Raw genomic sequence first — 14,505 nt, forward strand, 5'->3', positions numbered from 1 at the left:
TGCTCAAGCACGCAGAATATTAACAGGCATTTCCCACAATCTGCTCGAAATGGTGTGAAAATAGCCCCTGCATAAGCCAGCCGTTTCTCTGAAATAAAGTCAAGGCTGGTTTCAGAGCCGGGCTGCACGCAGAGCTGTTCTGACCGAACCATTCTGTTAAAAATAAAAATAGTCCCTGTTCCTGCTGCAAGAGGCAGGAGCTGTAATACATGGCACCGATCTAAGCTCACGTCTGCACCCGTCTCCGCGAGGCGCACAGGGCAGGGCTCCTAGAGCCAGACTTGCCTGACTCAAATCCCACCTCGGCCACCACCTGACCCGCCCGGGCCCAGGTGATGGGGAGATCACCTCCCGCCCAGGTGGCTTTGGGGGTGGCGTGGCCAGGCCCCCAGGTGCTCTGTGGCTGCTGTAAACACCAGGTGTGCGGGACAGAGTCCAACCAGACCCGATCCTGGGGTCTCCCTCAGCAACATGGAGGCTGCGAGGGGCCAGGTATGTGGAGGGGGGCAAACTTCCCCTGAGCCCCACCCTGGCCTGGGAGCCTGCTGCATCATTCCCCAGCCTCCCACCTGTGCCCCCAGCAGACACCTGGATGGAACCGCCTGGATGGGGGTGGAGGTCGGAGACACACGCCTCCCCAGATGTGGGGAGGTGGGGGCAAGGCAGCCAAGCGACACCCGCTCCCTGCTCCCTGTGGGCCTTCTCCCAGTCTTTCTCCCACCCCCAATCCTCCTCCCCCGACCCCTACCACCCACCTCCATCTCGCAGATGGGGCCATCCCCCAGCCTCCCAGTGTCCCTGTCACCTGACACGCACTTGTTGCACCACTGTTCTGAGAGGAATCGTGCAGACTGAACACAACCTAACACACACGTGCTTTTCAAACATGTGTTTACGGCTGCGGCCCAACCTTAGAAAGAAGGAGGAGGGAGGGGTGGTGTGGACCTCCACTGCTGGCCAATGACCTGGCTTCTTGCCTCCCTGAGAAAACGGCAGAATCGGAAGAGAACCCCAGAGTTCCCGCCCTGTCTGCCGCCCCAGAACTGGCCCCAAGAGCTGGGGTCTCGCCACCATCACGCACTCGGGACATGCTCCTTCCCTGCACCCTCGTGACCCTCCTGTCTGAGAAATACCACCCACCCCTCGCTTCAGGCTGACCTGCGTCGCCCCTGTTCAAGGCGAGCGGGAGTCCCCTGGGGACACTGGACACTGTGGGGAGTGGGTGTCCCTGGCATCACGGGTGGAGGCCAGGGGTGCCATTGGGCACCCTGCTCCGTGCACACGGCGGCCCGAGCTGGGAGACGACATGCGCGGAGAACCATCTACCTGCTCCTCCTCCCCATAGAGCAGCACATTTGCAGGGTCTAACTTCTCCCCACCCGCCCCTTCCACTAACAGACCGTCGGGTCACCTGCACCCTGTGAGAGGGCAGCAGGACTGTGCAAGGACTGACCTCACAGAGGGAGAGACCAGGACCGTGTGCACACGGAGGAAAGGCTATCTGCAAGCCAGAAAGAGCGCTCCCTCCGAATACCGGTCCTGCCAGCACCTTGACCCTGGACTACCAGCCTCCAGAGCCACGAGACAAGGAACTTCTGTTGTGCACGCAGCCTGGTCTGGGATGGCAGCCTGAGCGACAGCCACAGCTCCCTGATGGGTCTCCAGCACAGACGCCCCCAACCAGCTTTCTAGCTCTCTTGCCAATGCACCGAGCCCACACTGCCCCAGGACCCTGACACCTGCTGGGCCTGGAGCACTTCCCACCACCCACGCACGCCCTGCCTGCACTTTAGTTTCCGTTTACAAGCTGGTCTCTCTCCAAAGCCTCGTCGGGCACCGAGCGAAGACGCCAGTGTCTTCGGGACGCTGTCCTTCCCCACCTTAGTTTGCTCCTGAGCGTTTCTCCAGATGGTGGATAGCGTGCCTCCTGTGGTCGGCCCAGAGGCAGCCTCCAGCTCCGGAGCCTGGGGCACAACCACGTGCTGAAGAGAATAGGCTGCTGGTCAGCTGACCCCGGGCTGGGGAGGTGGCCCCGGCTTATCGGGGGTGGTGGTGCTGAGGCAGTAGCAGGGTCTTCAACGTGGAAGAGGGATGCCGAGGAGGGAGAGGCAGGGAGGCACAGGGGCCTGGACTCTGGGACTCCTCCCCCCATGCCTCCACAAGGAGCCAGCCCCGGAGACACCCCGATTTTGGCGCTGGGAGAACCGCGGTGGATTGCGACCTCCGGAACCGAGAGAATTCGTAGGTGCCGTGTTGAGCCACTACATCCGTGCTCACTGGTTACAGCAAGAGGAGAGGAAATCTGCCTGTGTTTCTGCCTTCCATGCCTCCTCACTGGACGTGGGAACTGTGAGGGGGGGTCCACGTGGCGCGTCGCTGCGCAGTGTTGCTGCCTCTGGTTCGGCCTGGAACACACTGGAGGGATCAGCTCAGAGATAGCCCAGGGGACCTAAGCAGGAGCCGCAGTGAAGGCCTCCGTGAGGCTGGGGCCAGAGGCGAGCCACCCTGGGGGCCCTGGCACCACCGCCTCAGGGGACCTGGGGACATGCATGTGACTGACCCTTTCGTACATCTTGGGCGAAAACCTTATGATCTTCCCAGGAACACTCTAAAGATGTATTTAACACTGTGAAAGACATTAAACGCACAGTTGGGTTTTGGCTCATGCTGCCCGGGTGCGGGGCCCGGGCTGGGTGCCGCGGACACGTGGCACCCCCGTCCGCTGACCACCAAGCGCCCAGAGGCCTGCTGTGTGTGACCGACGCCCCACCCTCTGGAGCCGGTCAGGTCAACGCTGTCCACTCGTGCGTCACTCTCAGGCCAAAGCCAGGGTGGGGGCCGCTGGGCAGCGTCCCCACCGCCACCCCAGGGCCCTTGCAGGGCTGCGGATGACCTGTCCTGCCTTCATCCACAGCATGGAAGTGGCCCTCACTGCCTGAAGGACAGTGCCGCTCGGCGACTCTCCAGTCCCCAACTCCTGGACCGCCGTCCCGCAGAAACACGTCTGCGAATCGTCTTCTCGGGAGCAGCAGGACACAGCAGACATCGAAGATCAAGGCGGTCTGGGGAGGCTGGCCTTGCCATGTCTGCCCTCTTCCCCTCTTCCGATACACCTGGCAGGTCACAAACTGGTCGTGACCACAGCCCCTCCGGACACCCCTGGCATCATGGCCAGGCAAGGTAGCCACCTGCAGGGCCAAGGCCCCCACACTCATCCCCTGTGCTCGGCACCCCCATATCTCCGCCTTCTGCCACATGCTCCCACCTTCCACCACTGCATCCCCCACCCCGTGTCCTCCGTGCTCAGCATCCCCCATGTCCCCCAGCTCCCCATGTCCCCACCCTCCACCATGTGCCCCTGTGTCCCCCGCATCACCCCCGCACCCCCATGTCCCCATTTTCTACCACACGCCCCCTCAATTCCCTGCCTTCTACCATGCGCCCCCTGTCCTGCTTCTGCCACATGCCCCACCGTGTCCCTGCCTTCCCCCTCGCGTTCCCCCACCCCTCACCCAGTCGCGCCCCGCAGCCAGGCCCCACTTCTAACCAAGACCTCACAGGCGCAGCCCCGTGAGGACCCATCGCTGGCCTGACGCCTCGCACACCATGTGGTTTCCCTGGCACGGTGCTGGGCCCCAGGACAGCATTTTAAGGAAGGAAAGCACTTCGCTTATTTACTGAGGAATAACACGCCAACTGCTGAGGCCTCTGGGAGCCCACACCCACGCGGCAGGAGCGAGTCAGAACTGACCTGACCCGGGGGACCAGGCAAGTGGGCCTGGGAGGCGGGGCTGCTGGGAGCCCACCGGGCCCTTTGGCGGGGAAGAGAACAGTGGTCCTGAGATGTGGATCCCAGCCTAGGATGCCTCCGCGGGACACCAGATAGGGAAACATCTAAGAACTTATTTTTGTCGTGTTTCAGGCAACGAAGGATAAACCGTCCTTTCAGAAAGTAGGGCCTTTGAAATATGCAGATTACAGAGCTGAATCATAAATGCAATCACTTAGTCCGCTCCTCTGAGCCCAGGGTCACCGCCGGCATGAATTATTCCTAGAAGTGTGGCTGCGGATTTGCAGGCACACATCTCTGCACAGAACCAGGGCTGGGGGGTCCGCCTCCCACCCCGAGAGCCAGGAGAGGTGTTTATCACGGGCTGGAGCGTCTTGCCGCCTGCTGCTCCCAAACACAAGGGGCCTGGTCCACCAGAGCAGAGCCATGTGCCCGGGAAGTGGCCTGGGCCGCCCTGCCTCATCCGTGGCTGGATGGGGCCGGCAGGCCGAGAAGCAGAGGCAAAGAGGAGGGGAAAGCAAAACCAACTGTTCTCCACCTTCTCGGAGTGAGGGAGGCTGTCCCCATGCTGTGCATGGGGCAGCCAAAGGGGGACAGAAAGGACAGGTCCCACCACACGGCAGCAGCCCTGCCCTGGCGTCGGCTGGAGGCCCGGCTCCGGGCAGATGCCCTAGTTTCTCACTCGCCGTAGTAAGTCAACAGCAGCAGAACAGGAGGGACGCGAGGGACACAAGGGACACAAGGGACGCAGACCCGGGGACAAAGGGCCTGCCGAGTTCCTGTCGCCGCCACGGTGAAGCCAGACCTGCCAGGACCCCCCCAGGCCTCGCAAACACACCGCGCCATCTCTCTGGCCATGGCCAGCCGAGGCCAGTGTGCAGGACAGTATGGCTCCCAAGGCACGGGAAGATGAGGACCCGTGAGCTAAAGCTCAAGAGGCCCCCGGACCCAGCGGGAAGCCGTCGGTGGGACTGAAACGCAGCAAACGGGAAAGCTTTCTGGCGGAATGCACACTCCCTAACATGGGGATTATCTGGGAGCATTTCCCACGCGGACCTGCTTCTGTGCACAGAAAAGCCCGGAACCTCCCTCCAGAAACCAGCACCTTTTCCGCACGCAGGGCTCCCAGGGGATAGTGTATGGGCAAGCACCTGGTGGGGACGAGGGTGTCTGGCCGGGACACCTAGACCCTGGTGGCCCCAGGAACCATTGGGTGTTCTCAGACCCCCACAACCCTCCTCTGCAGGCTCTCAGGGCCTGATTTACTCATCATTGGAGGATGCAAAAGAACGTGCCGGGGGCGTGAGACCCCTTCGTGGTCCTCACGCAGCTTCTGTTCCCTCAGTCAGGGCTGCGGCGGGCCGAGACCTCCGCCCACAACACACAGTTCACCGCAGCATGGAGGGTCTCTGGACAGGCTCCCTACTTCCGCTTCCCAGCCGTGATGTGGCCAGTCGGTGAGGCACACAGCACAGCAGGAGATGCGGGACACCTACACATGGCTCGTCTGCGGCCAGACGTGCAAGGCAAACACTGGGTCAGAGTCCGCCGTCTCAGTCCGCCATCTCTGGCTCGCCTCTGCAGCTCAGCGAGGGTTTCATTATCATAACTCAGCATGCTCAGAGCGTCGGTAGGATTTTGGCCTCCTGGTCAGAAACCGGGAACCCTGCGGCCATGGACACGCACCCCTTAACACCCAGCCATCCCTGTCCTCCAGGGACAGGTGGCTGCTCAGGACACGGTCCACCACAGACCAGGCTTCTCAAGGCAGAGCCACAGCCCAGGCAGGGGCCACACGCCAGACAGGATTTTTGGCAAAAGAAGGACACAGGGTTGAGTGACACTGACTCTCACCATGAGACTTATTCTCTTCTAAGGTCTGTCTCCATCTCCTGATCTCTGCAAGGACAGAGTCTGGGTTTCCTGCTAATATCTCCCTACACGGGCCTTTCAACGGAGCGTGGCACTGGGCTCAGAGCCCCAGGGCAACAGCACGGCCCAGCTGGGCTGGACCTGAGCCCACGTCTTGTCTTCCTCATTCTGGTCACCACCTGCTTGTGGATGTGGGGCTGATTTGCAGCTTTTTAAAAATAAATTCACTAGCACAGCAGTGAATTGTTCAGAGAAAGATCTGCGAACTCGCTCATTCGGCAAATATTTCCGGAGCACCAAGAATACGCAGAGTCCGGCCTGGGACCCCGGGGTTAGAGCTGCGCACAGAGCAGACAAACCCTCAGATGAATTCCAGGCAGGCGTCGTGCACAAATAGGGTGAAGACGGCGTCAGTCACACACGGGTTTTAGAAACTCGAGGGGAAGCAGAGTCAGAATCATCTCTTTCCCAGAGAAAGGCGAGTGACTGGGGGTGGGGGCTGCCCACACCCTGGAGGTCTTAGACCCACTGGACCCTCTGTTGTTTTAAGTTGACCGCTGGACAGCAGTAGAATCGCGGATCACTTTTAACATAGGTGTTGCCCTCAGCCGCGGCCGCCGCTGCCTCAGGGCAAGCCTCGCTCTCCGCAGGCTCTAGGCTTGGCTGTCTGCACACCAGACCCGAGTCTTGCCCTCCAGCTGCACAGGCTTGGGCAGGGCTGGGTGAACTGAATCGTAGAAAGTACCTCCGTCTACAGAGGCCAGCCACCCACAACGGACAGCTCACCCTCCATGGTCCACACCAGTCAGACCCGCGCCCCCTAAAGGTCAGAAGAAAGTGTCAGGAGGCACGAAAGGAGGAGGGCGGCTGAGTGGCGGGCACCTTCTCCCCCGCAGGGAGGAGGCCCCGTCCTGGGTGGGCACGAGGCCTGTTAGCCGGTGACGCTTGCAACGTGTAACACCCACGACCACAACGGCAGAGACACGGGGCCACACGCTTTGCTTGGTGGCATCTCACCTGCGAAAGAGAAGTGAGCGTGGGTTCTCCCCTGCCCTCCCCGCCCCAAGGATGGCTGCACTCCTAAGGGCAGAGGGCTTGCTGGCAGGCAGCCGAATGGGGACATGCCCTCCCCGTTGCCCTCATGGGGCTGGAGGCTCTCAAATCCGCGATCACGAGACGCCCCGCACCAGCCACACACACACGACTGTGGAAGCTGTACTTCATGTGCGATGTAACATATCCAGAAGGATGAGTTTTGGCTATAAACATTTTTTTTCTTGCCTTGAGCGCTGAATTTAGAAGCGAAGGTCTCATGTACACACAGGATGTGACTGCATCGCATTTCCTAAAAGATGATTTTCTCCCCAGTCCTGCGACTCTGGGTGGGCACACCCCAGCCGCCAGGTCTTTGTTGAGGACACTCAGACATCACAGAGAAGAAAGGGTGTGGGGAGAGCCTCCTGCTTCCAGACACCCTTGCCTTCCCCCCAGCTCCCGTAAGCCAGGAGAGACGTTTCCAGGAAGCACTCAAGGCTGAGGAAATAGAAGTGACGTTCACTTGGTTTGGATGTCTTCCCTCTTTTCCACACTTGGTGGAGACTCCCAGGGGTCATTTCTAAGTGGGACAGGCAGTCACAGGAAGCACGGCTGGCCCACAGTACCTGTCACACAGGAGCCAGCACGGGGCTGGAGGGCTAAGCCCTGCTTTCAAACGGCCCCTTGTGGGCAAATGTTCACTCACTCCTGCACTGGCCCTCCTTAGGGACCAACCCCAGATGCGGGAGAGACTGGCTCTCATTGTCTCCAAGAACAAATACCGAGTGACTCCTGGGGGGGCACTGTGTTGGGTACATGTCCTAGAAGTGGGGAGCTGTACCCTCATTAGAGAGGAGCGGGGAGGAGGAGGAGGGAGAGAGAAAGACAGAGACCAAGACACAGAGACAGACAGGCACATACTGAGAGGCAGAGTCAGAGAGAGACAGACAGAGGGATGGGGCAGAGAGACAGGGACACACTTGGAGAGAGAGGTGGGTGAAGGAAGGAGAGAGGGGAGAGGCTGGGTGGGCAAGGGTCTCTTCCGAAACCCTTGGCAACATCCTGCCACTGTCGGGAGCATCTGTCCGAGGTCCTGGCCTGCGCCACGCGGAGCTGGCTCCCTCTCACCTTGAAGGGCGAGGCGGGGAGCCGCTCGCAGCACTGAGCTGGGCGTCAGGATGTTACACAAGCCAGTATGCGGCCAGTGTTTTATATAATCCTCGGTTCTCCCCATAAAACAGACCATAACACCCTGGCAAATACACTTCAGTAAAGCTAGGTGCTATCAGCGGGCCGCGCGGCTTCCAGAGATCTGTCACCCCACCACAGCAGCCAAGTGGCAGTCGGGCTAAACTTTTCTCCCCCGTGGCTTCGGCTGCACAGGAGAGATCAGAAAAGCCACAGAGCTCACTCACCAAAGGGGAAGTCACAGTCTGGAGGAGAACCAGGAGCCAGGGCCTGGGGTGGGGAGCGGGAGGGAGCCTGGGGACTCAGAGGACGCTCTGCTCCCTCCCAGACAGACAGTCAGCTGCATGTGGACAGTGCCCTCCTCCACTGTGTCCCCAAGTCCCTGGGTCTCCGGCTGCTGCTTCCTCCCACAGGAAGCCTCAAGAAGACCCCCATACCGGCGGGAAGCACGCAGACCCCCCCACTGGTGCAGTCCAGCTCCCAGGCACCCCCGCCCAGAGCCTGTTACCCACGCTTCCGACGAGCTTTGCTGGGGCTGCCGGTGCAGAAACCAGAATAGCACAGAACAGAAGGAAAAAGCCCACTAATGAGGTAAACACGCGAACTTTTCTCCTTCCTCCTTTACCTCAGCACAGAGAGAGCCCAGGAAGTGGCAGGGACTTTATTCCGTCTGCTGCATACCAAAGTGGAAAAATACCCGTTCCTCCCAGCCTGACCCAGCCTGACCCTCAGTCACACTAATGTGGACCCTTGCAAGGGGCCCACACCTATGGGGAAGAAGTAAGGAGCCCAACCCAGGAGCTGGGCTTGCTGTGGGAGCTCCAAGGCCTATGGGCTTCCATGCATCACAGCCCAGCGTCCCTCTAGGGGGTGAACACTGGCTAAGCCCCTGCTGGACCCAACTCTCTCTGTCCAGGAGTCACCAGCCCCTGGCCTCGTGCTTGCCCCACAGCAACACTCTCTGGAGGGAGCCCTGCACATCCCCAGGACAGGAGGTAGAACAGGCCCAGAGGTTCCAGGGAGGCATCTTTCCCCACCAGCATTCAAGACACCACATCAGCAACCTCCGAGGGCAGCACTGCCCTCCCTCCAGTCTCCACATCCTCCAGGAGGGAGAGGAATGGCTCCAGGCAAAGACCTCCTCTCCCACAGCTTCTAGGAAAGCGGAACATGCCCCCTCACTCTTGCACCCGGGCACTGCCTGCTCTTGAAGCAAGTCCTAGACCCTCTTGAGAAGTTCTTTCAAGTTCTCTCAGGGAATAAGTTGGAGACATTGCATGTGTGTTGGGGGGGGAGGGTTGGTTCTCAAGGGTCCACTGGGGGAGTGAATGAATGAGTGGCCATCCAGGCCAATGCTCTCTGCTAAAGGGACCCCTTCTCTTCCTTATCTGCCTCCTACCCAGTCTCCACCCAAAGTAACACAGAAGGAGTTTCATCCCAGCCCCTGCTGGCCATCAGGCCCTGGGGTCAGCGAGGGTTTCAGCAGCTGGAACACACAGCCGGGTCCTCCGCGTTGTGTGCCCGTCCCCCTGTCCAGCCCCTTTGTTCCCAGCGGGACGCTGCCTCGGCTCACCATTCAGCTGGTTGTAGACCACCTCCTCCAGGTGGTCCAGGCGCTGCAGGATGGCTTCGCGGTCCACCAGCGCGCCCACCTTGGCGTGCCGGCTCCGCACCCGGCGGTCGGCGCTGCGCACGATCTGCACCAGCCCCTCCGAGCGGTCCTGCAGGCGGCAGTACACGGAGAAGAGGATGATACCCACGAACACCACGATGTTGACCGTCAGCAAAGTTTTGATCTTCCTGGCCACCGCCATGAACGCGGCTGGAAGCGGGGGGCTGCCTCACCCGCGGGGCATCCCCGTGGGCCCAGCGGCCGCAGGAGCCTCCGCCCGGCCCGCCGCTTCGGGGACCATGAGCCAGCCCGGCCGACCGCGGGGCGGCGGGGGCTGCGGGCGGGGTGGGGGAAGGGCGCGGGCGGGGGTGGGGCCCGGGGGCTGCGGGCACCGGGCTGCGGCAGGGGGGCTGCGGGCGGGGCCCGGGGGCTGTAGCCTGGGGGGCTCGGGGCCGGGGTCTGCGGGCGGGGGTCTGCGGGCTGGCTGCACGCTCCGCCCGCGCCCAGGAGCTGTCCCTTCAGCACCACCCGCGCCCTCTCAGCGCTCCCGGCCGCCGCCGCCCGGGGTCCCCGCGCGCAGGGGCTGCCCGGGGCCGCGCGCAGGGGGCAGCCGGCATCCTCCGCAGAGGGGCGCGGCCCCGTCCCGGGGGGCGGCGGGCGGGCCTGCGGGCGGGAGGGGAGAGGGAGGCGCGGACCGGGCGGGCGCTCCGGCTGCCGTGCGGCTCCTGCCCGCCCCGCAGCCACGGCGCCGGTGCGGAGTGACGCGGCCGCCCAGCTCATCAGCATGCACGCGGGGCCTCCGCGCCCGCCCCCGCCGGGACCGCCCCTGTCGGGACTGCCCCTGCCCCTCTCGCCGGGCGCAGGGTCCCGGGCGAGCTCGGGCTGCCGCGAGCCGGGTCGGCCTGGCGGGAGGGGAGGGGCGGGGCGGGGCTACAAGCTTGGATACCCGGACCAAGGGCATCAGGGCGGAAGCCGTGGGGGTGGGGATGCTGCGCGGACCCTCCTTCCCAGGCCCCTTTCCCCAAATAAACCGGAACCTTAGCCCCAGGAAATGAGGCCTAGGGCAGTGCCTGGTCAAGGCCGCCTTATCTGTGTGAATGGGCCTGGGGTGGGGTTGCCTTTGTGGGGAGGAGGGCAGGCAGCAGGGTCAGAGTCATCTCCACGGTCTCCCCATTCACCTAGGCCAAACGGAATCAACTCCCCGCTTCCTTCCCCCCAACCTCCACCCCCAGTCCCAACCCCCTTACCCCTTACCCCCCACCCCTTCAGTCCCCTCCATACCTGTCATGGAGCTGAAAGGGTGGAAAAGCGGAGTTCAAGGACGGGTGGACGGGGAGCCTGGGATTCAGCGGGACCTAGGAGCCCCATCAGGCTGTACCTGACAACCTACTGGGACAGAAAGAAGGTTCAGACTACTGGGCGTCAGGTTCTCCTGTGCTCAGACTTCAGGGGAGAGCAAACCCGGCTGTCCCCCACCCCCCACCGCCCTTCCTGGGGATCTTGCCCCTCGCAGGCTTTTACAGATGAGACAGCTGGGTCATGAGGGGGGAAAGACCTGCACAAATCCCACAGAGTGGGCACCGTGAGCACCCCCAGGCAGGGCTTCCCGTCTGTCTGCTTCTGGCTGCATTCCGGTGCTGGAAATAGCACCTGACACTTAGTGGGTGCTTGGCAAAGATTTGTGGAATGAATAAATGATAGAGCATTTATTAAGAGATAACTTTGTACTGGGTCCCCAGTGTACAGGGATGAGTATGACAAGGACCTTGGGCTTCAGGGAGCTCTGGCTATGTAAGCGTGTGCGCCTGTGTCTGTGTGTCCGTGTGAGCATTTGTACGGGTGTTTGTCTTGTATCTGTGTGTCAGGGGATGTTAGGGTCTTCTGACTCTTGACCCCTCCTGTCATCTCTAACATACACTCGTGACCTCAGGCAGGCCAGCCTGCCCAGCTTGGACATTTGTGCCTCCTGGTGGATTCTGGTGAGAGCGGCAACACCCATTTCTCCTCGTCCTCATCAACACTTTCTCTTCTTTCTCAGGACATTTGTCTCAAGAAAGTCAGAGGACCACCAGCAGGAAGGAACCAGCTGCTGGGCCTCGGGGCCAGCTGTCTCCAGAGTGTTTACCGTGTAAAGCACTTGTTCTGAGAGGAGCCTGGGAATTCTGTTTTTAATTATCAGGAGAGTCTTACGATGCAGCTAGTTTCATAAACACTGGTCTGTTTTTGAAAAAGAGCCAATCCCATGTCCCTTCTGAGGAAATGCCATATTTTTTTCTGTTTATAAAATGCCAGGTTGTAAGATGCTTCCCAATTTTACAAGGATAGCTTTGAGAATAATAATACAAAAAGCTAACACTCACACAGTGGTAAGATGTACCAGGGACCGTTCTGGGTCCTTCATGGCAGTTAACAGACTGAGACTGACAGCAGTCACATTCCCATGTAACCTGATATTCTCTAATTCTACAAAAGTGGAAACTGAGTCACCAAGGGGGCCAATGCCATGCCCAAGGTCACACTGATGGCAAAGCATGGATCTGGGATTCCAGCCCAGACAATTTGGCTCCAGAATCCAATTTATTAGCTACTGTTGCTCAAGAAAAAAATCAAGTACTTTTCATTATATGTTTATTGAAAGTGATTTTAAAGTGGTTTTGCAGGAGAAAACATTATTTCGCTCATGTAAATACATTGTACTGCATCCTGAAATTTAGCAGGAAACAATACATCCAAACTCTGCATCGATGTTTGGCTAAATATTTCATTCCAGATACAAGCACTTTGAAAATGTGGGGGACCTTGGGTGTCTGGGTGGCTCAGTGGGTAAAAGCCTCTGCCTTCCGCTCAGGTCATGATCCCAGGGTCCTGGGATTGAGCCCCACATCAGGCTCTCTGCTCAGCAGGGAGCCTGCTTCCCCCTCTCTCTGCCTGCCTCTCTGCTTACTCATAATCTCTCTGTCAAATAAATAAAATCTTTAAAAAAAAGATAATGTGGGGGACCCTGCGGAGAGGGAATGAATCGGATAGTACAGCAAGCCGGTATTGGGTTGATTTTCAACCACACTGATGCTTGCCATGAGGTGTGCCACAATCCTGTGGGAGGAGGCAGTGTCCATGGAAGGACAGGCAGACCCACTGGGGGGCACCAGTGTCTGAGAACACACACCTGCTCGGGGCACACGCACCCCTCCCACCACCACAAAGCCCTGCCTCTCAGGGACCTCAGGTAGACAGCCAGCCCTTCAGGAGCCCCAAGCATGTCCGAGGTCCAGAGTGCTGCTTTGTGGGTGTAGGACAAGGTCTCCTGGTATTGCCAGCGTCCCGTGTGAAGGCATCAATGGGTCCTGGGGTAGTCGCCGTGTTGGCGCAGGCGACGGGAAGATGGGGCAGTGGAATGTAAAGAGACACCAGTTCAGAGAAATGCCAGGGTCTCTGATGTTAAAGAGATCACACTCCCCTGGGAGTCTGGCCTTGAGACCACACGCAGGTCTGAACAGAATGTCCTCTGAGCTGGGCCACAAATTGGGCCCCAAACTGGACCATAAGCTGAAATTTGGTGGAACCTAAAGTAGTTCCCTCCAGCCTCATGGAAAGCAAGGCATTTCTTTTTCCCAGTTCAGCCCATGCATGAGGCATGCCATGCTCACTGTCTAGCACATCGGTGAGGATAAGTCAGGTTCTGCTGCAGTGACAAGCGATCCTCAAGTCTCAGACCCTTGAACAATGTGAGGCCACTTCTCACCCATGCCCCATATCCCCTCTAGTCGCTCTGGGACCAACCTTCAGAGAGTAGCACCAGCATCCCCAAGGCTCTGCCAAAGAGGGAGGAGAGCCTACGAAGCCCTCGTACTGGCCATTAAGTGCCCAGCCTAGAAGTGATACCTGCTATTTCCACTCATGACTTATAGCCCAGAACGATGTCAAATGAGCCTCCTCAACACCAACATTGGGGGTAGGAAGTGAAATTCTACCATGTACTTTGGAGACAGGCACTCATGACCACGTAGCATCCCTCCAGATGGTCAGGATTTTACTCCAAATTCACCCCAACTCCCAGATACCAGGCTACCCAGAGTAGCAATACATGATGATTGTTAAATCAAAATTTAATGCAACCATCACGCAGCAGGGAACCCTAAAGCAAGCAATGACTGCACTGAATCTTGATGTAGACACAGTCATTTTTTTGGATGCTTTGTTACAAATTTATTTTTTTAATTTCTTCTTTTAATTTAAATTCAATTAACATATAGTGTATTATTAGTTTCAGAGGTAGAGGTCAGTGATTCATCAGACTTATATAACACCCAGTGATCATTATATCATGTGCCCTCCTTAATGTCCAGCACCCAGTTACCCCATCCCCACAGCCACCTCCCCTCCAGCAACCCTCCATTTGTTTCCTAGAGTTAGGAGCGTCTTATGGTTTGTCTCCCTCTCTGCTTTTTTCTTAGTTTTCTCTCCCTTCCCCTATGATCCTCTGTTTTGATTCTTAAATTCCTCATATCAGTGAGATCATATGATAATTTTTTCTCTGACTTACTTCGCTCAGCATAATACCCTCTAGTTCCATCTACATTGTTGCAAATGGCGAGATTTCAATTTTTGATGGCTGCATAGTACTCCTGTGTGTGTGTGTGTGTGTGTGTGTGTGTGTGTGTATAAAACATCTTTATCCATTCACCTGTTGATGGACATCTGGGCCCTTTCCATAGTTTAACTGTTGTGGACATTGCTGCTCTAAACATTGGGGTTCATGTGCCCCTTCAGATCACTACATTTGTATCTTGGGGTAAATACCCAGCAGTGCGATTGCTGGGTCATGGGGCAGCTCTATTTTCAACTTTTTGAGGAACCTCCATGCTGTTTTCCAGAGTGGCTGCACCAGCTTGCATTCCCACCAACAGTGCAAGACGGTTCCCCTTTCTCCGCATCCTCGCCAGCATCTGTCATTTCCTGACTTGTTAATTTTAGCCATTCTGACTGGTGTGAGGTGGAATCTCACTGT

The 14,505-nt window shown here is 58.7% G+C and overlaps 1 protein-coding gene across 3 annotated transcripts in view; it reads right to left on the reverse strand.

Annotated features, from left to right (window-relative positions):
- Window positions 1–9,868, reverse strand: part of GALNT9 (polypeptide N-acetylgalactosaminyltransferase 9) — a 72,344-nt gene extending 62,476 nt beyond the window's left edge. Inside the window, exon 1 of one of the 3 annotated variants that reach the window (XM_032849203.1) lies at window positions 9,459–9,868. In XM_032849203.1, coding sequence (XP_032705094.1) covers window positions 9,459–9,699 — 241 coding nt within the window. In that variant the 5' untranslated portion in view covers window positions 9,700–9,868. The remainder of the gene's footprint in view (window positions 1–9,458) is intronic. The other 2 variants (XM_032849204.1, XM_032849205.1) reach the window with 2 other exon arrangements.
- Between the last annotated feature and the right edge of the window lie 4,637 nt (window positions 9,869–14,505).

This window comes from Lontra canadensis, unplaced genomic scaffold, assembly GCF_010015895.1.
Source record: "Lontra canadensis isolate GAN:19392208 unplaced genomic scaffold, GSC_riverotter_1.0 scaffold220, whole genome shotgun sequence".
Classification (NCBI taxonomy): Eukaryota; Metazoa; Chordata; class Mammalia; order Carnivora; family Mustelidae; genus Lontra; species Lontra canadensis.